At 35.5% G+C, this 24,305-nt stretch overlaps 2 protein-coding genes across 12 annotated transcripts in view; both read left to right on the plus strand.

The window, feature by feature from the left end:
• LOC138691844 (zinc finger protein 791-like) overlaps window positions 1–10,191 on the plus strand; it is a 30,170-nt gene extending 19,979 nt beyond the window's left edge. For 3 of the 10 annotated variants that reach the window (XM_069814356.1, XM_069814357.1, XM_069814355.1), the window contains exons 7-10: window positions 642–746; window positions 848–952; window positions 2,087–2,169; window positions 3,530–5,107. In XM_069814356.1, the coding sequence (XP_069670457.1) occupies window positions 642–746; window positions 848–952; window positions 2,087–2,169; window positions 3,530–4,901 (1,665 nt within the window). In that variant the 3' untranslated portion in view covers window positions 4,902–5,107. Of the gene's footprint in view, window positions 1–641; window positions 747–847; window positions 953–2,086; window positions 2,170–2,372; window positions 3,301–3,529; window positions 5,108–9,597 lie in introns of those variants that run through there. The other 7 variants (XM_069814365.1, XM_069814362.1, XM_069814364.1 and 4 more) reach the window with 7 other exon arrangements.
• Window positions 10,192–11,375: 1,184 nt separating this feature from the next.
• LOC138691851 (zinc finger protein ZFP2-like) lies at window positions 11,376–22,877 on the plus strand. Of its 2 annotated transcripts, none has more exons than XM_069814391.1 (5): window positions 11,376–11,573; window positions 12,262–12,477; window positions 13,773–13,877; window positions 18,643–18,725; window positions 21,020–22,877. In XM_069814391.1, exons 2-5 carry the CDS (start codon window positions 12,280–12,282, stop codon window positions 22,152–22,154), a joined length of 1,521 nt encoding a protein of 506 aa, XP_069670492.1. In that variant the 5' UTR covers window positions 11,376–11,573; window positions 12,262–12,279; the 3' UTR covers window positions 22,155–22,877. The 2 variants fall into 2 exon arrangements, with proteins under 2 accessions (XP_069670492.1, XP_069670493.1); XM_069814392.1 differs by having other exon boundaries at window positions 11,376–11,535.
• Window positions 22,878–24,305: the final 1,428 nt, after the last annotated feature.

Consider the following 24,305-nt stretch of genomic DNA (forward strand, 5'->3'; position numbering starts at 1 on the left):
GAAATTCAGTCAATAGTAAAACAAAACAAAGAAACTTTATACCTTCTGAAACAGAATAGTGCAACCATCGCTTTTGTACGTTTAATATAATTAATAAAAACTTCCCCTAAAATAGAGGTTGCCCTGAAGGACAAAGTATACCAAATATACAAGTATTAGTAAGTACGTACAATTTTATGAAAAGTTTTCATGAGAAATATAATTATTATTGTTGTGTTATTAATTTACTTTATATATGTGTTTTCTCAGAAGATAGATTGAATATTTTAGAGCTATTAAAGAAACAGTCTTGGCCAAAGAGGATTCAAGATTGAACTCTTTGCAGAAATTGATAATTTGCTTTGTAATTGTGGCTCTAGCACCACTAATAACCCAATAATTTCAACAATTTGTAACCTATACATATGTAAATAATAAGGAACAGTAGGACCATAAACTTGATTCTTCTCATTGTTGACATCTCCCGGTTGAGTTGTATTCAATTCAAAGCAGATAGTCCGATCTAGTATATAGCCTGTTGTGTTGTTAAAGGCTAATATATCAACAGGTTGCATTGCGTGAAGTATTTTAATGGAGAATGTTAAATGTATCAATAAATATTATTTTACTCGAAGTATAGTGTTCAGTCAATCTTTTTTCAGATAAAATTGGAAAGTGTGGATTGCAGCCGTGATCTCACAGCAGAAGTGAATGATGAAAAACTTCCAGTGCCAGATACAATTCGTGGGCTGAAGTGTGAATCAGAGGTGAGTGCAATATTTTTTGTGCGTAGTTTTTTCCTTGAGGTCATTTTTCGTCAGGTAATTCTGTACTTCCCACAAAATGAGAGCTTTTTTACGTGTTTCAGATGAAGGTCGAGTTTGAGGACACCAGCTACAATCTCACATCAGACGTGAAGTGTGAAGAAAATCCAGTCCTGATTACATGTCGTGTGTTGGGAGAGGAATCTGAGGTGAGTAGAAATTTTGATTGTGATGATTTATATTTTACACTAGCCGTACCCGTGCGCTCCGCTGCACCCGTTAGAAATAAATATAAAGTAATTACATAATTAAAATAGGACTTTTGATCCAGGGAACATTCGTGTTTGATAGAAGGATAAATCGTATGCGATCATTTTGGTCCCGAGAGCAATCATTTGGTGCAATGACAATTCCTTTAACATGTTTCTTAATTTATTGCTATTACATGCAACCATAGTTTAATGAAGATTGACATATCATTTAGTTTTAATGTGTATACTTTATATTACTTGCTATATGTTTCAGAAGTTACTGTAATTACAGTGTAGAATTATGTCATTCTAGAGAAACTACACTTTCCAATGGTGAAATAATAATTAAACAATTAATTAGCTTCCGATATTACTTCACACAAACACAGAAACATTCTCTGTATGCTTTGTTTCATAGCTTTTCGATTGTTGTTGTCCAAGGCCTCTCATAGACGAAGTCATTTGTTTTTATTTCAGTGCAGCGCCTTAGATGGCGTTGTTATTGTAATTTTAAAACTGATTTATTTCATTAAATATCAGTCCTATCAAAGTTTTGTATAGAGTAAAACTTATGGGAAATTATTTTTAAAGAAACTTTTGTTATGTAACATTTTTCATGAAAATCAATAATAAGCGAGATATTTCGGTTTATTTAATTCAAGCCCCCTTATAACCTCCCTTTTAAATAATGTATTTTGAATGCCATATAGCCTAAAATCTAAGTTACAACGAACTTAATTTATATTCCAATTTTCATATAAATCGGTTCAGCCATTATCACGTGGAAAGGTAACAAACATCCAGACAGACAGACATACAAACAAAAATTTCAAAAATGCGATTTTCGGTTTCAGGGCGGTTAATTATATATGTTAGGACCAATTATGTTTGGAAAATCGAAAATTACCAGAAAAATTTCGGTACAGATTTATTATTAGTATAGATTGGCATCAATGCAACAGCTGCCATATTCAACATCAAGGATTGGATCCTGAAGTCTGTTGTCTTTGAAGGTTTAAAGATGTTCCTAATAGCGTTTATTGCGCTTCAGATATTTTTATCTTATTCGACTATATAATATTTCCGTTTCAGGAAGGCTTCTGTATCGAGCGCACAGAGAAGGAACAGACAAATTTGAAAGAGGCTACTGAGAAGGATGGAGTCATAACAGGAAGGTGAGCATAGCACTTATCATTTAATGCATTGCTTTTGAGGAACAGTTGCTACAAGTTTATCAAGAATTTTTTTTTTAATTAACTTAATGTGACGTAAGATGGTCATTGTGTTCCTATGGCATTTTGTTCTCTTAACCCACCCTCTGTCTGGTGTACCAATACAGCTGCATTGAATTTCTCTAATGTTGATGATTTTGGTCCAGGCGCATGCACAGCTGAAGACAGTTCCCTTCCATCATTGAGTTTGCTTTGGACTGGTGGATACTGTTGCACTGTAATGTCCTGCCTCTAGCCTCCAAATTACTACAAAGTGGGAAACAAGTCAGGAGCGGATATGTTATATGTTAGTTTATGAAATAGTGAAATGCCACAAGCTAATTAAAAACGTTATTTATTGAACTCAGCAATATTAGTGGATGGAAAACTTACGTGGGTGTATTGTCAAACGTCTAACATTTTGATATGCGTACAACCAGTATGCTTAAAGTAAATTTTCACATACGTCATGCCGCGTATACATGGTCACTTTACTTAATTCGTTTATGAAGGCGGGCTTATATGCACGATAACCTGCATTTTTCATCCAACTGCCAAAATCTGCATTTCTGCCGATCGCTCCTTGTTGATTTCATTGGTGAACGTTCCTGTGATTCACTCAGACGGTCATTGACATCGTCGACATATTTTTTAGGTGTTCCACTGCATTTTGCATCTAATACAGAGTATATCGAGAAAATCTTCTTTTCCAGTTTTCGGAGATTGGCTTCACTCGGAGCTGCTTTATTAAAGCATGAAGGAAGTTTTCTCTGATTTCTTCGTATGTTTCACCAGTTCGTTGTTTTTTGTGAACCCACACCTAATGATACGTTCCTCAGTCGTATATATGCCATTGCTTACAACACAATGCTTTCACATTGACAACAATCTACTAATAAACGTGCTTACCGGAAAAAAGGTAGCTTGTGTGTGTGTTCTATTTATTAACATTCCATGATATTCATACATTGTTTCACAGCTAGAATATGGAACAAGTCAAAAAACTTAATACTATTATAAAGTCTTAATTTATAGTCACAGTCTAGATTAAATATATACAGACGAGATTTACTATTTAGTCTGCTAGTACAACACAAAGTTTTAGTATCAATTTCATGAAGCGTTATTGAATGTCATGAATTCACCTACAGAATAGAAGACGTGAGAAATTAGGTACTTCGAAGGTTCACGTTCATCGTGATCCCAGCCTAACAGATTTGACCCGGATAAAACAGCGCTCGGATAATCGGGTTTCTGCTGTATTGTTTATTTGACATTGCTTAGCAGAATAGTTGTACAGATGAGCCACACCATTTCTTTCCAGCACTGCAGTTAGCACCAGATTGAAGTCTTTCAAATGCGACGTTTGTGGAAAGGTCTTTCCAAGAGCCTGGAGTCTCAAGAGACATTCACGCACACACAGTGGACAGAAACGTTTTAAATGCAACACCTGTGAAAAAAGCTTTTCGCATTCATTTACTTTGAAGGAACATGAGCAAGTGCACGCCGGGCTGAAGTCCTTCAAATGCGAAGTTTGTGGAAAAGTGTTGTCCAACTCTTGGAGCCTGAAGTCACATTCACGCACACATACCGGCGAAAAACCTTTCAAATGCAACGCTTGTGGGAAATCCTTTTCGCATGCCTGTTCCTTGGAAGGGCATGAAGTCATTCACACGCGGTCGAAGTCGTTCAAGTGCGATCTTTGTGGGAAAGTCTTGTCCACCAATTGGAGCCTGAAGACACATGCACGTATACACACTGGAGAAAAACCGTATAAGTGCAACGACTGTGGAAAATGCTTCTCGCATGCCGGTTCCTTCAAGGAACACGAACGCTTGCACACCGGATTCAAACCCTTCGAATGCGTTGATTGCGGAAAGAGTTTCTCTTATTTTTCGAGTTTCGATACACATAAACGGCTGCACACCGGCGAGAGACCTTTTAAGTGTAATGAGTGTGGAAAATGTTTTTCTCAACTTCCGAGTTTAAAAAGGCACGAATTTTGTCACTCCAAATCAAGTCCTTACATGTGCGACTGTTGTGGGAAATCTTTCTCAGGTGCGTGGCTACTGAAGGAGCATAAATACCTGCACACTGGGGAGAAAGTGTTTAAATGTGATGAATGTGGGAAATGCTTTAACTATGCTCGAGATTTGAAGCTTCATGTCCGACGACACACGGGAGTCAAACCACACAGTTGCGATGTTTGCGGTAAGAATTTCTTGCTTTTAGGCAGTTTGAACGCTCATGCACGCATCCACACCGGTGAGAAGCCTTTCAAATGCCATGTCTGCGGAAAAGTGTTTTCCCGTTCCTCCTATCTGAAGTTGCACCTACGTCAACATTCCGCGGACAGACAATTCAAATGCGACGTCTGCGGCAAATGTTTTCTGCACTCGATAAGTTTGAGGGAGCATTTAGTTACTCACTCGGGTCAGAAGCCTCACGTCTGCGAACTTTGTGGGAAGTGTTTCTCTGTTCTAAGAGTCTTCAAACTGCATTTACGTAAGCATCAAGTGGGGAAAGCTTACAAATGCGATATATGCAAAAAATGTTTTTCGCATGCGTCTAAATTGAAATCTCATTCTCGCGTACACAATTCTGGGAAACCATTTGTGTGCGAGGTGTGTGGTAAGAGTTTTACGTATTCCACGAGTTTCAGCAAGCACGAAAATTTGCACAAAGTTAAAATGTAACGACTGTGAAACTTTTTGTTCAACCGTGTGCCAGCAAAGTTAAAATCATTCCACCCGAAATTTCTGCACCTCCTGTTGTTTTCCCCTTCCATCAAAGTAAATATGTATTCATTATTTTTTTCGTAACATTTCTGTTTTGATTCTCTAGTAAGATTTTCCGATCACCATTGTTAACAACGTGACATTTTGTTATGCTACTGTGGTTGAAATAATTAAGTAATTAAATTGGAGAACAATTTGTATATTTCATTACCCGCAATTATTTGTAGAAATCGTACCTATTTTATATAGTTCATTTAATAGTTTGTCTACAAGTGTCGAATATTGAAGGGTGCAACTGACAAAACGTAAGTGCCTTTTTCTTTTTTTCAAAATTGTATTTCTGGTGATTCACGTTCTATGTGCCACGATACGGTGTTGTGAACGTCCATGGATATGCTTACTACAAGCAGTGAAGATGGTTTGGGTCGAAGGAAGTAATTTTACAACTTTTTCTTAAAGCTGTACAACGTCAGTAAAATTATTCACAATGGCACATAAAACGTTTTGCCACTTGCAAACTCCAGTTATTCTTTTATCATGTTTCCATCTTGTGCTGAAATTATCTGCATGGCTCTTCTTGCAAACAGCTTTTATGAAACCCAGACATTCATTGCCGCCATTATATAAGCTCGACATCGTCCCTATCCTGAGTAAGATTATTCCAGTCTCTACCATCATATCCCATCATGTCCATTTTAATATTATCTTGATACTGGTGGGAAATGTAGGCTTTCTTCCTAGAGAGTAGTGGACGGTATCTGAAACATTTTCTAGGTTGTTATAGAACTTCTTATTACTATGATGTAAGAAGTACATATGATATTTGCGTGCAGGAATTCTGCTTTACAATATGGCGAAGAATGGGTGGAACAGAGAACTTCTTAGCTTGTGAATGAATAAACTGTTTGATTGTGTCAGTACCAGTTTCTCTGTGTAGTTGGCTGTTACGGACATACCAAGGAGAATTGAGTGAAATTCGGAGGACTTTATTTTGAAATGGCTGGATGTGTTTAAGGGTATATGTACGTGAACGACCACAAATATTATCAGAAAATACAGGCTCTAAATATCTAAAATATTATAAGGAAATGAAATAATATGTGTGAAAATTTTGAAATTTTGGAAAATTTAATTGAAAGCAAAAAGTGAATTCTAAAAAATGTTATTAGTAACGTTTTTTATACTTTTATCAGATATTTAAGTTCTAATAAGTCTTGTTGTGGTACCTTGTAATTTTTGTCCAATTGTGAGTTCATTTCCTTATAAAATTTATAAATTTAGAGCCTGCATTTTTTGATAATATTTGTGGTCGTTCACGTACAAATACCCTTAATATCAATTATTGCAGCTCCTCCCCAGCAGACTTCATAATAGAGTGTGTAAAGTAGCATCCAACAGATTTTATACACCTAATTGAATTTATAGATTTATTTCCTTCTAATTTTCGGCAAATAACGAACAACGTAGATAAAGTATTGTGTACAACTCGTACAAAAGAAGCTTCATTAACTCGTGGGTCTCAGTGTTGCCAACTCAGAATTTCATTTACCGCTGCACAAGCTTAAAAAACCGCTAAACTGTAGTTGAAAAACTCCAGATTTTTCTTAATACATCACTTCCAAATTTGAAATACAAACTATACAGCTTTAGAAATTAGATAATTTTGTAAAAATGTAGACTAAATTATGGAAGGTGTGTGTGACTTTGTAGGTTCTATGTATCTTACACCATTTAGGCTGAGCTTTCCAACTATCATCGGCAACTTCTTCCACCCAATCTTTCAACACATTATGTATTTTTCACACATCTCTAATCTTTTGTACGTATGTAGTTTTACGCGGCATATTTCTTCAAAACTGAATGAAGTAGGTCAAGAATATACTGGACACTTCGGAAACAACCACATTCACAATCACACCAGTCGGTTCGAAATCTGATTTCACACTGAGCTGGAGACGTGCGTGCCAACAATGAGTCTGGTTTTAAGTTTTAAGTATGTCTGTGTTACATAAACTACAATGCGGAATGATAAATTAAATAATATATCGTAGTATAAGTTATCACAAATGAAAATAACAATTCAGTTCATTATTTACTCTTTATGATTATATCAATTCATTTACAAAAACAATGCATACATGATTAGACTAAGAGTTTAACGAATGCGTCATACCTTATTTGTACAACAATGGATGAGGCAGGAAATGTACGTGGTTGTACGAAATCGAGTTAACATAAAACGTTGATATTTTATACTTGCACAATGAAAAATTGTGATAATACCATACTAAACTCTGGTTTATGGTTAACTATATTGTTGTCTGCAAGTATGTATGAAAACAATTATAACGTCTTTACAGAAAAAAAAAAAAACTTTAAAATATCGTCTCCCTCTGCCGGAATTATCAAATAACGCCAAATAAATGGCTAGCCGCTGACGGTAAAATTCTGTGGCTGGCCATAGTCCTGAAAACACCAGATTTAGCTACAAAACCGCTGACTTGGCAACACTGGTGGGTCTTACATTACTCTAACCGGCCGTGATCTGACTTGACCCACTCTGTAATAAAGCTCCACTTCTGTACGTCGTTATATAATTAGTTTGGAATAGTTCGATATAAGATATTGTTTCAGAAGTCAGTGTGTTCTAGTTTAGTCACTGGCGTTTCCCTCTTGATCAGAAGTTGCGCTGTGGTGTGGTTTCGATTCCCTCATGGGCTAATCGGTTGGATTTCTTTTGAAGTTTTCCCCAACCGTAAGGCGAATGTCAGGTAATCTGTAGCGAATTCTCGGCCATAAACTCGCCAAATACCACCCCACTATCATGAATTCCATCGACGCTAAATAACTCAGAATTTGGTAACCAAATAAAGAAAAATACATAGCGTAAATCGTAATATAAATGATACTCGGGAGGAAATTAAACACAGAATAAATATGGGAAATGCCTGTTATTATTCGGTTGAGAAGCTTCTATCATCCAGTCTGCTGTCGAAAAATCTGAAAATTAGAATTTATAAAACACTTATATTACCGGTTGTTCTTTATGGTTGTGAAACTTGGACTCTCACTTTGAGAGAGGAGCAAAGATTAAGGGTGTTTGAGAATAAGGTGCTCAGGAAAATATTTTGCTAAGAGGGATGAAGTTACAGGAGAATGGAGAAAGTTACACAACACACAACTGCACGCATTGTATTCTTCACCTGACATAATTAGGAACATTAAATCCAGACGTTTGAGATGGGCAGGGCATGTAGCACGTATGGGCGAATCCAGAAATGCATATAAAGTGTTAGTTGGGAGGCCGCAGGGAAAAAGACCTTTGGGGAGGCCGAGACGTAGATGGGAAGATAATATTAAAATGGATTTGAGGGAGGTGGGATGATGATAGAGAATGGATTAATCTTGCTCAGGATAGGGCTTATGTGAGGGCGGCAATGAACCTCCGGATTCCTTAAAAGCCAGTAAGTAAGTAAGAGTAAATCGTATCAGTAAGTGTGAGAAAAATCAATTGGAAGAATCTCAGAAAAGTCGGAGAACACGTTAAAACGAATTTTCACTAAATTACAGTGCGAAAACACGTGTTGACAAGAAACTTGTCAATGGTTAGGGGTTTGCGAGCCACAGTTTGGGAACCGTTAGAATAGACAACATAATGTGTAGAATTACTTCTGATTACTTGGTGACCCTTACCTTTGTCAGTGTATTTTTTAGCAGTGGTAATAGGGTGTAACAGGTCCAATTTTAGTATGAGTTCGTCCTTATACGTTTCTTTTTAGTGTGAAATCGACTTCGTTTGAAGAAAAAAAAATGTCAACACGGTTGACACTGCCAGCTGCATAATATTTCATGACCTACAGTATATTATGTTGTGTGTAGGCCTTAGTGTAAAGCACTCTTCTACATTTTTGTTCATTCCACTTTCAAACGTTAATTGAATAAGGGGGCATAATTTATACACCTTTGAAATTCGATTTTCTTTTTTTATCAGGAGTTTTCTCCAGAGTTCGTTTGAATTGATATAAAAATAAATCTGTAGAATTCATGGCAAAAACATTTACAAAAACTTTTTGTTACCTGTCTATATAATATTCAATCGATAATTGCTGGATTTATTGACATTCATTACGAATTAAATAGAGCAGGAAGTATTAAAAATATTCACAAATGTACAGGATATCGGAGAAGGCCTTTTTCCGTCAATAAATTACACAACGGGTGCAATAATACAATAATATGATACCCTTAAGAGTAAAAGTATCTAGGATCATGTTTATCTAGAAGTAGGCTATTATCCAATCAATATTTTAAAATTAGTACAGTGTAGAAATTAAATTTTGAATTTTGCTGTTTTATAGCCTACTGGCGAAAGGTGTATATACCACCTTAAAGTGATTTACGGGTACTAGTAAGTATACATTGATTATGTCAATCAGCAGGACACTAAAATATTATTATTATTATTATTATTATTATTATTATTATTATTATTATTATTATTATTATTATTATTACTTATAAGTAGCCTACATTCTTTTTTCCCGAATTATATTAAAAGAAGCACAAGGTTACAATGCAGTTAACATTATGATTTAAATACAATAAGTGTGTAATTCTTGCATTCTGTATGATTCCATGTGTCACTATCTTTCAGTGAAATCTTTGGCTCCAGGTAGCTGACGGATGCCGTTCAGATTCTCTTTGTCTTCTGTATCAGATGTTTTATACATCATCCCCTGAACTTCCCATCATGATTGGATAATCCATCCAGACATCATAATCTGTATACCCTGTCACAACACGAAACTCTACTGTCAGTCCCTTTCTACAGAACAGCCGTGTATTCTTCGTCTTTTACAACAGACACTACATGTTCTTGCAAATAATTACGTAAAGATATTAGGATCTGTTTAAACTTAAATGCTTTCAAGTCCAAAGTGAAAAGACTTAGTTTACATCTCACAGTGTTCTAGGGTACTATTGTAAGTAGTTTTATGAATATTATTGTATCATTTAATATATCACTTAATTTAAATATATACGTATATTTAAGTTCAGTACATTATTGTGCTTACACTTTGATTTTTTCTCGTGTGTATAATATTTTTATACATCTTGACACTGGTATCTCCAACAGACACTACTAGGGCTTGCAACAACTATGTCTTGAGCTGAGTATTGTTTTTTTTTTTTTTTTTCATTGGATACAATTCACTAAACACCAGGCACAAAATTATTAATTTAATATTTATCTACTAGTTATCATTAGTACAACAATAATGAAACATGACTTAAACGTTACTTGAAAGGATTGAAATGAAACTTTATGATGGAACCTGAAATAGCTGTAGTATTCTTTTCTTCTCACTGTACTCACAGTAGGCCTACCATATTTTAGTTACTATAATTAACGATCATCCAGTACAATACGGTGTTTTGCGTGTTAAGTTATACATTTACGAGGTTAGGTACAATTTTAGAGGTCGCTCGCAGCATAGCTACGGCAGCAGTTGCAACAACTACTACATCGGACATCGGGCAGACTGGGAGATCACTTCGAACACAATTCAAAGAACACCACAAACGCCAACTATAGGTACACCAACATAGAAACAGACATGGAAATGCTACATATCCAACCGAAAAACCACACATTAGAACACTACGTAATATATAGACACACAAAAACACACTCACAACTAAATTTCAGAACTCACACCCTATTTTTTGCCTCCACACCACCAAACAGAAACCCGCCAGCAAAACAACTCAAGAAACCGGAAGAAGCAAGGACCTCCCTATTCATGAAGACAACTAATACGATGTTGAAACTAGCCATCTTGGTAATTTGCAAACTTGTTTTCATTCTAACACCTGAACTTTCTTAGTATAAATTCTTAAATAATATTTTTATTATAGTACCACTTTATTATTGTGTATTTTTCCTCATTCTGATGGGTGGAAGATATGCTGTCCAACCTCAACATATTCTGTGACATAGTACAGCCACCAAAGGGGAACTGAGGGATAGAGCTTAAACCGAGAAGAATTCAATCCTGTATGGCTTAGTGGATAAAGCGTCAGCACGTAGAGCTGAAAACCCAGGTTCGAATCCCGGTGCCGGAGACAATTCTCCGTTCTACCCTTTCTTCACCATACGGTAATGGAGAATTCCTACACGGAAATATCATACGTATTTCAGCACATCATAGTAATATTAATTTATGAAGTAAGCGTCATATATCATAAATTATTGACTTTTGCATTATGAAATAAAGTTTGACATACCGGACTTCTGTGCGTCCCCCCAAAAAAAAAGAAAATACGAGGACGTCGGACACTTAGGCCAAAAAAAAAAGAAGGTATTTTCCCTTTTTTTTTACGGGACTTACGGTAATCTTACCACAATCTAGCATCTCCGGAAATCATAATCGTTTTAAGGAAAAGGAGATTTATAGACCTGATCATACGTTTTAACAGTGCATCAGCTTGTTGGATCGTATGTTGTATATGCTAAGAAATATTGTTGAGAGACGGTCTAGATTTTGAGTCATTCTTGACGTGGACGAAGGATATTAAATCGGAAGAGAAGGTTTGTTAACAAATTATTCTTATTAGAAACTGTGTAAGGTGAGTTAATAATATGTAGTAGGCTACGTCATAATCAGCATCATGAACCAAGACCTTTTCCGTTAAGACTGAAAAATGTTCACGGACTTTTCATAATTTCTGTGGTCTTTCCGAGACTCTCTTGCTCATAGGTTTACATGTAGAGCTAATTTTGGGAATGCGATGTTGGTGTAAGCTCGTGATATGCAAAATATTTCAACAATGTATGGTTACACTTTAGCACAATGATCATGTCTAATAAAGTATGGTTAAACGATCGCTAAGGTAGTTCCCATCCCACTTATCTTATGCATCTTCAAGTGTTCTCTCTTTCATAGTAACCATAACTTTGGTGAATTTACGAAAGTTTCACGCTAGTTATATTCATACTATGTCTACCATGTACGAATATATAACAGGTTAGTTTAGGCTTCTTTTATCCCTTGCATATATGAATCTCTGCAGAATTTTTCAAAGTCTGGTGATTTTCTAAAGAAAACTACACTAATTATTGCAAATTGTTTACTAGATTTTTGTGAGTATTCATTTGCATCATCATATCTCCAAACGATGGCACAAATTTGTTGTAATTCCGAGCTGTCATGTCCGAATTCTCGGAAGTAAAGTGATGCATATTAATATTGTGTTCCATACATCTGAATTGTGAACTGCTCACGTTCTAGACACAATTTTTTTTTATCATTTTCAGTCTCAGGCCTGTTAAGAGATGGACGGGATGAAAACAGAACCAGAGGATGAGTCGTTGCCTATAGAAATGTATGATCACACATATACTATCAGAGGTCAACTTCTGTGTCAACCTTATTACAAAATGGAAGAGGGGAAGACGAAGCTAGAGGGTGACCCATTGGCAATAGGAGAAAATGGCGACACAGACTTAGAAGATAGAATGTCATTGTCACAGGTAAAATGGAAGCATTTTATTAGTGTTTATATCCTTAAATACAAATATGCAACGAAAATTAAAAAGCTTTTATCTTACTCTCGTCTTACTAACCATCAAGTAATATGTTGTTGTTGTTGTTATCAAATGCTTGTCTCTGTCAATGAAGCCATTAGCTCTCTCACTCTCCTGTATCTCTGTGATGAATCCAGCAGATAGTGCGTCACAGGTTTGAAGATGTTCTTCAGCCATTTCCTCTTCTTTCCAGGAAGTAATATAAAATCCGGCATTCCTTCTATGTGTCATTTAAGTTAGTTGATAGAAACTTTCTCATTCTGCCCGCCATTGGTCCCTATCCTGAGCAAGATTAATCCAGTATCTATCATCATCCCACCTCCCTCAAATACATTTTAATATTATCCTCCCATCTACGTCTCGGCCTCGCCAAAGGTGTTTTTCCCTCCAGCCTCCCACCTAATACTCTACATGCATTTCTGGATTCGCCCATACGTGCTACATGCCCTGCCCATCTCAAACGTCTGGATTTAATGTTCCTAATTATGTCAGGTGAAGAATACAATGCGCGCAGTTCTGTGTTGTGTAACTTTCTCCGTTCTCCTGTAACTTCATCCATGTAACTATATTATCAAAATAATGATATACAGTTACGCCTAGGACTCGCGTTACGGAATGCGCGCTGGTTCGATTCCTCATGGGGGAAGAAATTTTCTCATAAAATTTCGGCCAGTGTATGGGACCGGTGTCCACCCAGCATCGTGATGCACTTGGGGAGCTACGATAGGTACGAAATCCGGTTGCGAATACCAGCTATAACGGCTGGGGGGATCATCGTGCTAACCACACGATACCTTCATTCGGCATGTGGGCATGAGGCCAGCAGCCGGCTGGTCGGTCTAGGCCCTTCACGGGCTGTAGCGCCACGGATTATTATTATTATTATTATTATTATTATTATTATTATTATGTACAATTATATGAATAATTAATAATATTGATATTACTTACACTACAGCTTTGAAAATTTGCACGTATGTAATTTGGAATGCGCAGAACTAGTATGCAAAAAATAATTCACGTTTCTTTTATAGTTTAGAAATTACCAAAATTCAGTTCAGCCCCCTTTAATTCATAGGTTCCCTCCTAATGCAACAAAAATATGTAAACAAAAGTTATATCGATGGAGTTTGAATTCATGGCTGCACAGCATAAAACAACTTTTAAGGTTCAAATTATTATTAATTTGTGAAGATCTTTTTTCTGCAGTAAACGACTTATTACACCTCAATGTGTTTCAGATAAAGGAGGAGTCTGTGGATTCCACCTATAATGTTACAACTGATCCGATACCTGAAGAAAATCCAGAGCTCGTTGTATTTCCTGTAATGAAGTTTGAATCTGAGGTGAGTGTAGTTTGTATGTGCTATTTTTCACAGTTTTTAATTTTGACTATTGCACTCTTACTACGTCACACTACTTTTGACCAGCAAAACGGTCCGAAAGGACGTATTTCAAGCAATCATGGCTGCTTATCGCACAATTTTACTGCGTCCCTAGCATTTGTTTAATTTTATCGCGTCCCTAGCATTTGTTTCTTTGTTTTCCAACATTTCAAACTGCACTGGTCTGGATGTCAAAAAAAAAAAAAAAAAAAAAAAAAAAAAAAAAAAAAAACAGAAAATTACAAACCACTCCAGTCGATGCACAGCAGTTTCAAATATGACTCGCATTGGCATTCAAGAATTAATAAAGATCACTGGACATAGCTATGCATCTTCCTTGAAATCCCATTTACAAATAAATAAAGAGCACCATTCGGAAATCCTGAATAAGTTGAGGAATACACCATGTAGGCCTACATCAACGAGTTCCACTTCTTTCACGCACACGTCCAATATAACATCAACTGAACCACCGACCATTAAAACATTTAAATTTGAAAATTGTACATTCAATAATTATTCCTTTAAAATTATTCATGTTTATTTTTTATGTCATCGTCGTTAATTAAAACTTTTCTAACACTTGTGTATATTATTTAGGTTATGTTATAGCTTCTGCTACATGATATTATGGATAGTCACGTATCAGAGATTGTTTAATATTAAGATTTATTGAAAATCATCTGTCAAGTGACGTTGATTACTGGGATTCGGATAATTGAAGTGGAATGCAACTGTTTTAATAAAAATGAAACTGGATCAACGAAGCCTTCTTGACTAGTAACACTGCCATCGTGATCTAGATCGAGAAGGCATTGCTAGTAATCGTCTACAGAGTTCAATGAAGATTCCATAGTTGGCAGAACTGATAGCAACTTCGAGCATTAAAGTATATTTTATGTTCGAAGACAGCTAATCAGAACACACTACTGCCATCTAGCATGCATCTAGCGTAATATTTGTAATGTTGAGATGGTACAATAATACATTTAAAGACAGTTGTATTTTCGTAAGTCAATTAATATTTTATTGTTTTGGAGTACTTCGTTACTTCTAATCTTTATATACTTTCTTCTAATCGTGTAATAGTCAATTAAATCCCACTCGAGTTTTGATTTTCTCTAGATAAATCAAAACCTCTAGTGAGATTACTGTTAATAATTCGCATGTGATACTTCTCTTATAAAAATGTAGGCTATTCTTCAGAAATTTCGATACTGAAATGCATTTTATTCTGAAGGATAACGTCTTTTTTCATTATTGTGTAAATATTGAGATCCCGTTATATTAGTGTATTGTCACAGAAATAAAATGTAGAAATTTATTAGTTTACAAATATCATTTTTGTTACAGTCAGGTACACTGTCTGTTTTATTATCACCATCTCCAAATACTTCTTACCGCCACCTGTCCATTTACAGTTTTACTTTGAATTTATTCTTGTGAATGACAGCACACAAACACCATGCCACATCCATAAATTTAAGAATGCAGTTATATTGTCAGACTCCAAAGCAGCTATTCTATCAATAGTCTCTAAACACACACCTTCATCTCAAACAGCTGAAATAACTAAAATGCTCTCTCAATTAATATCACTCAATAAAAGAATTGTATTCCAATGGATACCATCCCATTGTGGAATCCTGGGAAACGAGAATGCGGATGCTTTAGCAAGGAAGGGCAGCACTGCTACTTACACCTGTTACTAAATCTACGTATTACTCTGTGAAGAGATTTATTAAATCTACATACTTAGACTTCAACAAACAAAATTTGATAACTCAATCCCAAGGGAAAAAATGGAACTCTCTGCATCATAATCCACAGTTAATTCCCGATTTACCACGAAAATCGTCTGTAGCTGCATTTAGATTGGCAACAGGCCATGATTGTTTGGCCAAACACCTGCATAGAATTGGAATATATCAGTCCCCTATCTGCCCATTGTGCAACTCAAACCAAGAAATGGATTCGGAACACCTCAAAATCTGTGCTTCAGTGGCTGGCCATGATAATATCTTTGAAAAATATTGGAGTGCAAGAGGTCAAATTACTTTATTGTCAAACGCCTTGCATTAGAAAACAACAACAATTTTTATGGTCTAAATCTAAAGAAAGTTTCATTGCACATTGTTAGAATCTATTTTCTAGCAGCAGTTCTGGTATTCATGCTGAATTAGTTCTTAGTGGCAAGCTTTGTGTTGGATGCATCTTTTTTGCAATCATCAGTACTTGTAATGTCAAGCCGTGTTGTCGGGTTTTCGTTGTAAAGATTGTCCCTAGTTACAAAAATACATAATTATCGATATCAGTACATTCATTTCTACTATCACTATTCACAGTGAATGAATTTTAAGCTATAAAAATGATTTAATTGATGTTGAACTTAAAGTTACTACCTTTTAGGCATCAGTCAACTCGAGATATGACAAAGTTGTTTTATACTCCACGTAGAGTTGACATGCACAAGTTATTGGAAAATTCTAGCACATCATTGGTAGACCGCTTCTTGTATTTGCAGTAATATATGACAAGATCTAATCATTAAACAAACTCTTATATCCTTCAAAGGAAACAAGCTGGTTTGTCAGTGACTGGGTATTAATTCACCGACGAGATTATATTGTGTTCCTCATAGCAGCTTCCGAGTAATTTACTATTATCCAAATAACTAAAGAATTGATATTCCGTCCAGGAGATGTTTATCGAAATTAGACGACTCTAGTATTTGGTATTATGCATACATACAAACTACGGTATTTTTCCATCCTAAGTAATGATTAGCTTGTCTATCAGTGAAACGAGTGGACCAGGTTCAAATCCCGGTTGGGACAAGTTAACTTGGTTGAGTTTTTCTGGGGTTTTCTCTGAACCCATTAAAAGCAAATATTTTGGTAAGTTTCTGCATTGGACCTGCACTCATTTCTCTAGTTTTATCAGCTTTCTTTTTACTTAGATGCTAGATAACCATAGCGGGTGAAAAAATGAACCAAAATTAATTAATTGTTCAGTGTGTTGTGAGTCACACATTAAGAAATTATGGTCCATCAAACGAATTTGGTGGCTTTACGAAAATCGGCAAATCAAACAATCAGTGACTGAACACACATTATGTGTAACTTCTTGCCAGGGTTTAAAGAAATTAGTACATCACTTAGCCATCTTATAATATTCAGACCATCCACAGTGACATCGCAAATTTTCACAGATCTTGACGCGCCCTGTTGCTGCACCTTAGCACTATAGTACCAATATCATTAGCTGAACCACATGCAGAGGGATTTACAGTGAATATTTTCTATATAGTACTATTAAAAAAGTTTCAAGAAAATAAATGAGAGGCCAAATTATCTAGGCAAAATATTACTTACAATGAGCTTATAAACACAGAATTTTGTGCACATCTGTAATTTTCCTTACAAATGTTGAATTTTGTGCACATGTATAATTTGCTTTCAAATGTTGAAATCTGTGCACATGTATAATTTAGCTTACAAATGTTGAATTCTGTGCACATGTATAATTTAGCTTACAAATGTTGAATTCTGTGCAAATGTATAATTTAGCTTACAAATGTTGAATTCTGTGCACATGTATAATTTAGCTTACAAATGTTGAATTCTGTGCACATGTATAATTTAGCTTTCAAATGTTGAATTCTGTGCACATGTATAATTTAGCTTTCAAATGTTGAATTCTGTGCACATGTATAATTTAGCTTACAAATGTTGAATTCTGTGCACATGTATAATTTAGCTTACGAACACTGAATTCTGTGCACATGTATAATTTAGCTTTCAAATGTTGAATTTTGTGCACATGTATAATTTGCTTTCAAATGTTGAAATCTGTGCACATGTATAATTTAGCTTTCAAATGTTGAATTTTGTGCACATGTATAATTTAGCTTCCAAATGTTGAATTCTGTGCACATGTATAATTTAGCTTAGGAACACTGAATTCTGTGCACATGTATAATTTAGCTTTCAAATGTTGAATTTTGTGCACATGTATAATTTGCTTTCAAATGTTGAAATCTGTGCACATGTATAATTTAGCTTTCAAATGTTGAATTTTGTGCACATGTATAATTTAGCTTCCAAATGTTGAATTCTGTGCACATGTATAATTTAGCTTACGAACACTGAATGCTGTGCACATGTATAATTTAGCTTTCAAATGTTGAATTTTGTGCACATGTATAATTTAGCTTTCAAATGTTGAATTCTGTGCACATGTATAATTTAGCTTACGAACACTGAATTCTGTGCACATGTATAATTTAGCTTACGTCCATATTCTCGTCAGAGTGCGCATTGCAGTGTTATAACATACGTACATCTCGCATTTTCCAACAAACAAGAACTCTTTTCTTGTTTTGTCACCATTTTGTGCAGGCACTACACTTGTGCTGCCAACTGGTGTACACAATGCAAACCATGTGCTTTTTCGGTTCTTTTGCTGGATCACTCATTGTACAAGTAATACCTTGGAGAATATAGCAGTTTGAAGACGAATGATTCTTTTGTAGTAGCCCTGTATAATTTAGCTTACAAATGCTGAATTTTATGCACATGTAGGCTATAATTTATTCTTCTGATCGCAGATTTTGCGAAATCACATCAAATATCAGGCAGTTTTGACGCTGTTTTGTAAATTACTGTCCTTGCATTTGGATTCAGACACATTTTTATAATTTTCTTTCTACTTAATTTTTCTTCAGGAACAGTTGTTCACCTCGCAGACTGTGAACAAGGAGCTGAACCCTGAAGAAGTATTTGAGGCCCGTGACATGTTGAATATAAGGTGAGTGTAGTACACAACAGAATTCCACTGACTACACGTAATTTTTAGTACAACAGGTTTATTTCCTTGTCTATTACAATCACTTAATTTTATATTTCTCCACATGAAGAAAAATTACAAATTCATAAAGTAGTAAATCTTAAAGGCTTTTAAAACATAATGACTGAATGAAGGTAAAGGAGTATAGAGGGAAATGGGGTATAACTGCATTATTTTTTACAACTGAGTCTTTAAGTTGTAAGTTACCAAAAAATCAAATGTCATTTTGCTATTTGAATAGTGACTTAGCCAGAAAGGAAATTTGAAGTTTGATTCCCATTCATGATATTGAGAGGGTATCAGCAGTAATACATCAACGCAAAGAAGAAGCAGAAAAGAAAATCTTAGAAATTGGTGTAATTAATTGATTGAAAATGCATTTAATATGTAACAGAATCTTCAGGGAAATCTGGCATCGCTGCACTTAAGAGTTGCTAGGCGAGTGTACATTGTTTATCTGCGTTCCTGTGTTATATCTCAGCTATAGCAAGTTTTATGCCAGCATTTTTGTAGAATTCTAAAGGTGAAGTCAATTAAGAACAATGCCAAAAGGAAACTTGGAACTTAAACTGAGAGATTCGATCCGGCATCGAAACTGGAATCCGGTGTGGCTTAGTGGATAAAGCATCAGCACATAGAGCTGAAAACCCGGGTTTCAATCCCTATGCATCCTTTATCATATGATTAATATCTTAAATTTGCATTTTTTAGACTATGGTTCTTTTTTAAAAAACCCTTCAATTTTTTTTTTCTTTTACATTCTTTACACCAGACAAAGGTTACATGCCCCTTTAAAGATCAGATAAAATTATACGTCCCATGAACTTGGAACACACTAAGGCCCGTAACACACTTGAAAAGTTTTCGCTATCGAGAAATGTGTTGCGAGAAAATTCAAAGATTGATAACATGGATTCAAATGGACGTCCACACACTGGAAGAGATTCTCGTTCGAGGCAAAAACCTCGCGCGAGTTTCTTGCTGGAACCGGTAGCTCAGCGAATTTTCTTGACACATTTATCAAAGATGTTTGACATTTATACTCTTTATGACGATTGAATCTAGAAAAAGATATCACAGATGGCGATGAATTGTATTGTTTTTATTTGAAAATGAGGGAAGATTGCTGATAATTGCAGTCAGAAACTTATCGAACTTGTACGATGTCACCCGTAGGCCTATTTATATGATACACGGGATGAAAATTATAAAAACACGAAACTTAAAGAAGAAATCTGGAAACAAATATCAGATTATCTGAAAATAAATAGGGCTATATTTTATTTTTATAAATAATGTATCTATATGTCTTAACAGTTTACGTAATTTTAATCAGAACATAGCAAAGAATTCTCTATCATATCATGAATGGCAGGAAAAAAAAAAAAAAAAAACCTGTTGTCCATTGAACCCGAAATAACGCCTAAATGTATCATCATTCAAATCGAAACCAGTGTCCGAAACTCGCCCTTATTTTCGTAAGATACAATGTGATTTTCAGATATTTCTGGCTTTAATGTTAGGCCTACTTCTTCTTTTCATTAACAAAATATGTTCATGTGACTCCATTTCCTCATCATCTGAATACTCAGATTCAACATAGCGTTCGTACGTAATTTGTAAAGTACGACAATATACTTACAGGTTATATATTTAAGTACGACAATATACGTAAATACATAACCTATAATATTCCCCCCAACGAGTGATTACTATAATCAGATAAATGCTTTCTGCATGAAGGCAGTGCATAGCTGATCATAGCGAGGTGTGATCTGTGATAGCGAGAACTCGCCAAGTGTGTTACGGGCCTAACTTATGCAGTCGTGGATCATTAAACCAGCTTGTTTTGTTCATGATCTCCTGGTAGTAAATATTTAAAGAAGTTATTCGCGTGTTGCATTTAATGTGTGTCGCATTAGCTTTTATGTCTTTATTTACTGGAAAACTAGTTGCTCCATTCATCTTTTCGCAAATTTAATGTCTCGATTAAAGTCGTTTTGTTACTTTATCGATTCAGATTTGAATATAATATAGAAATAATGCGTGCGATCTGTTCAAAATGTTAAGAGTGCTGAAAAGATGTGCCTCACAGGTGCTTTCCCACACCATGGTTTTGCATGCTTGTATAAGGACAATGAAATAGTATGTTAATGCTGAGGAAGACAGTTTAACTCTTGGGTCTTAATGTGTATTATATTAATTTTGTTGAGCACAATGTGATTTCTCCTTTCTACGAAAGTCTTTCATTTCAGCATTACAGTGAACAAAGATAGAGCAGTGTTGGGTGAAGAATTATCAGAAAATGATAATCCTCCTACAAAAGAATCCGCGAACACTGGGGGCACAAAGAAAATCGACGTTAGCAGTTCCTGTGTTGAGACTAGCTGTCATTTATTCAAGTGCAATACTTGTGGAAAGTGTGTCGGGTCTGTGGACGATATCAGGAAGCACACCTGTGCTCCCACGCAGAAGAATCGGTATAAGTGTAATATTTGCGGTCATAGTTTCGCAGAATCTTCAAGTCTCGAAGCTCACGCCCGCCTACAAAATTGTCAGAATAATTTCAAATGCGACGTTTGCGGGAAGTGCTTCCCACGCGCGGGAGACCTCGAGATGCACGCCAGGGTACATACAGGCGAGAAACCATTCAGGTGCGATGTGTGCGGGAAATGTTTCTCTCAAGCGGGACATTTGGAACTCCATGCTCACGTACACATCGACGTGACCCCATTTAAATGCGATAACTGTGATAAAAGTTTTTCACGTATAGAAAACCTCAAAATTCATGCACGCCTTCATAACGAAGAACTTCTCAAGTGCGATGTTTGTGGCAAATGTTTTGCAGAGAGAAGGAATCTTGATGTCCATTTACGCGTGCACACTGGTGAAAAGCCTTTCAAGTGCAGTGACTGTGGCAAGGGTTTCACACGATCCGGTTCGTTAGCAAGACACTCCCGCCAGCACGGTGACGAGAAACGATTCAAATGTGATGTCTGCGACGCGTGCTTTTCAACATCGGAATATCTTCGAACCCACGCTCTTATTCACGAAGACGAGAAGCCATTCAAATGTGATGTGTGTGGTAAGAGTTTCTCAGACTCTGCAAACCTCAAATTACATAAACGCATTCACGCAGACGAGAAGCCTTACAGGTGTTCTTTGTGTGACAAATCTTTTTCTCATCCCGGAAACCTCAGAATGCATGCGCAGTTGCACAAAGGTGAAAAGCCGTTTAAGTGCAATGACTGTGGGAAAAGCTTCTCTCTTGCAAGTAATCTGAAGGTGCATTCACGCGTGCACTCCGATGAGAAGGCGTTCAAATGCAGTACTTGTGGAAAAACTTTTGCACGTTGTGGAAATCTCAAGGCCCACGAACGGAGCCACTAAGAAGAGAATCTAAGATCTTTTGTGTGTCAAAATGTTTCTCAGAATAGGGATATCCTGAACTAGCACCAGCAGATAGCGCACGTGTACTTTGAGGGATGCGCTTTGCGTGTTCATTTGTTTTCCGGTATATAAACATTGAGGATATACGTAGTGTATTAGTATATTAGATACTCTTAAAAACAACTAAAATGACAAATTTTTGTTATATTCCTACATGTAAAAACCAGGGAAAGCTTTTTGTCTTCAATCAGGTCCCGAAATATTCTGAATATATGCTTTAAATCTTAAAAAATATAAGTAATAAAATTGGGCCTCGAAAGTGCTAGCTATTAAATAAAAGTAACTACTTCAAGTAAGGAATTGTTGACTACAGTTTCATTTTGGAAGAGGAAAAAGAAAAATTAATAAAAACATACGCAACCTCGACAGCGAGCTATGTTAGCTTAGATTATATGCAGTAGTTGTAGGAGTCTCCGAAGTTTACGCCTGCAGTAAACTCTCGATAAACTGGGATGTTTATTATCCAGGACGATCCGTAGTGAAATCTATTTCGTGAATAATGTTTTTAATGTACTGTACTCTAATTATTAAAGCCATGTTTTAAGTTCAAATTTTCAAAATCATCCCACACAGTATTCAAAACTGCATGTCCTTAACCTACAAAACTCACGACTAATCGTGATACTATTGCGATCATATTATATCGTATTAAAAATTGCATTTGATCTTTCTGCAACTACAGAAAAAAATACAAGAAATTCAATCTCGATAGTCTCTTCCATATAAAAAAACTCATTGGTGGCTGCATATCCTATTTTTAGCGTACGGTTCTTAAACACTAATCATTAAAGAGGGCATTATTCACTTTCAACATATTTCCTATTTTTTTATTCGTGCATATTGTTCTCAAAGTTCTCGTTTAGGTTCATGAACATTCAATTTACTCGTATCTATATTCTGCATACTGCAGATTTCCCCACCCATCTCGGGGAATCGCTCAATATTATACAGGTTTACGTCATTATTTATTGTAAATTAAATTAAATTATGAGGTAAGAAAATACTGAATTATATGAAATTATACTAGATTATACAAAATAATTGTAAATATAATTTTGACACGCACAGAAAACCAACAAGAGGGAAAACGTAATCAACTGTAGCATATGACAAAACGTAGCCCTACAACATGTTGCGCCGCATGGAACGCTCCTGCCATCTGACGGTAAAACTTCGCATAAGATATCCCTATTAGAATATCTCAAGCAGGTACTCATCACCGCCCTGGCGAGAAGCTATGCAAATTCGATAAGTGAAATTTTTATGTTTTCAAAGTTCCAAATCTCATCTCTTTCCGATATATAGTAACAACCATTTTCAAAGATTTTCCATGGCATTTCTCAGGTTCTTTCACTAATGCAAAACCATGGTTTTTCACGCGTTTGTTACTATTGAATGCTTTTGGAGTTCATTTCCTTTGCACGTTCTATCTCAGTTTCAGTTTACCAGTTAGTGTCGCCCATTGAACATTATTCTTCAGTGCTACTCTTCTAAATTATACAAATTTGATCTTAATTCGACAAAAGATTATTCAAATTTACTTCAATCTTTAACCCAGATATGCCTGAAATATTTTTTTTGCAATTTTTGTGTATTTTTCAAATCTCATTTAATGCAGTGTGTAACTGAAGTATTTGTATGGTGTCGAAACATTCTAGTTGTAACTAGTTGAGCTAGAAACAGGTGTCCTTTTAAAAGGACAAGGAAACAATGTAATTGTTGTATTTTACAATTATTATTATTATTATTATTATTATTATTATTATTATTATTATTATTATTATTATTATTATTATTAAATTATTACGTTATATTGTTATATTTTCTTTATTATTACTACTAATATTATTCTGAATAATGATGCATTGTGGCTAAATTCGTTTTAACTCTGGCATGCTTTCGTAATTGAATAGTACCGTATTGCTATTGATACGTAAGAATAAGTAATAGGCGAAAAGAGTGTTGAAGTTTCGAGGAGGAGGTTATATTGGGAGAGAAGTGACGATACACATAATGAAGCAATTGCTGTGGCAATGTCGAAAGACAGGTTTCAGTTCATTTTCTAAAATCTACATTGTTATGACAATGACA

The sequence above is a fragment of the Periplaneta americana genome, chromosome 16 (assembly GCF_040183065.1).
Source record: "Periplaneta americana isolate PAMFEO1 chromosome 16, P.americana_PAMFEO1_priV1, whole genome shotgun sequence".
Taxonomy (NCBI): domain Eukaryota; kingdom Metazoa; phylum Arthropoda; class Insecta; order Blattodea; family Blattidae; genus Periplaneta; species Periplaneta americana.

Coding starts and splice junctions, on each gene's coding strand:
- LOC138691851 (XM_069814391.1), top strand. CDS start 12,280: ATGGACGGGATGAAAACAGAACCAGAGGATGAGTCGTTGCCTATAGAA. Junction 12,478..13,772: donor ATAGAATGTCATTGTCACAG/GTAAAATGGAAG, acceptor AATGTGTTTCAG/ATAAAGGAGGAGTCTGTGGA. Junction 13,878..18,642: donor TAATGAAGTTTGAATCTGAG/GTGAGTGTAGTT, acceptor ATTTTTCTTCAG/GAACAGTTGTTCACCTCGCA.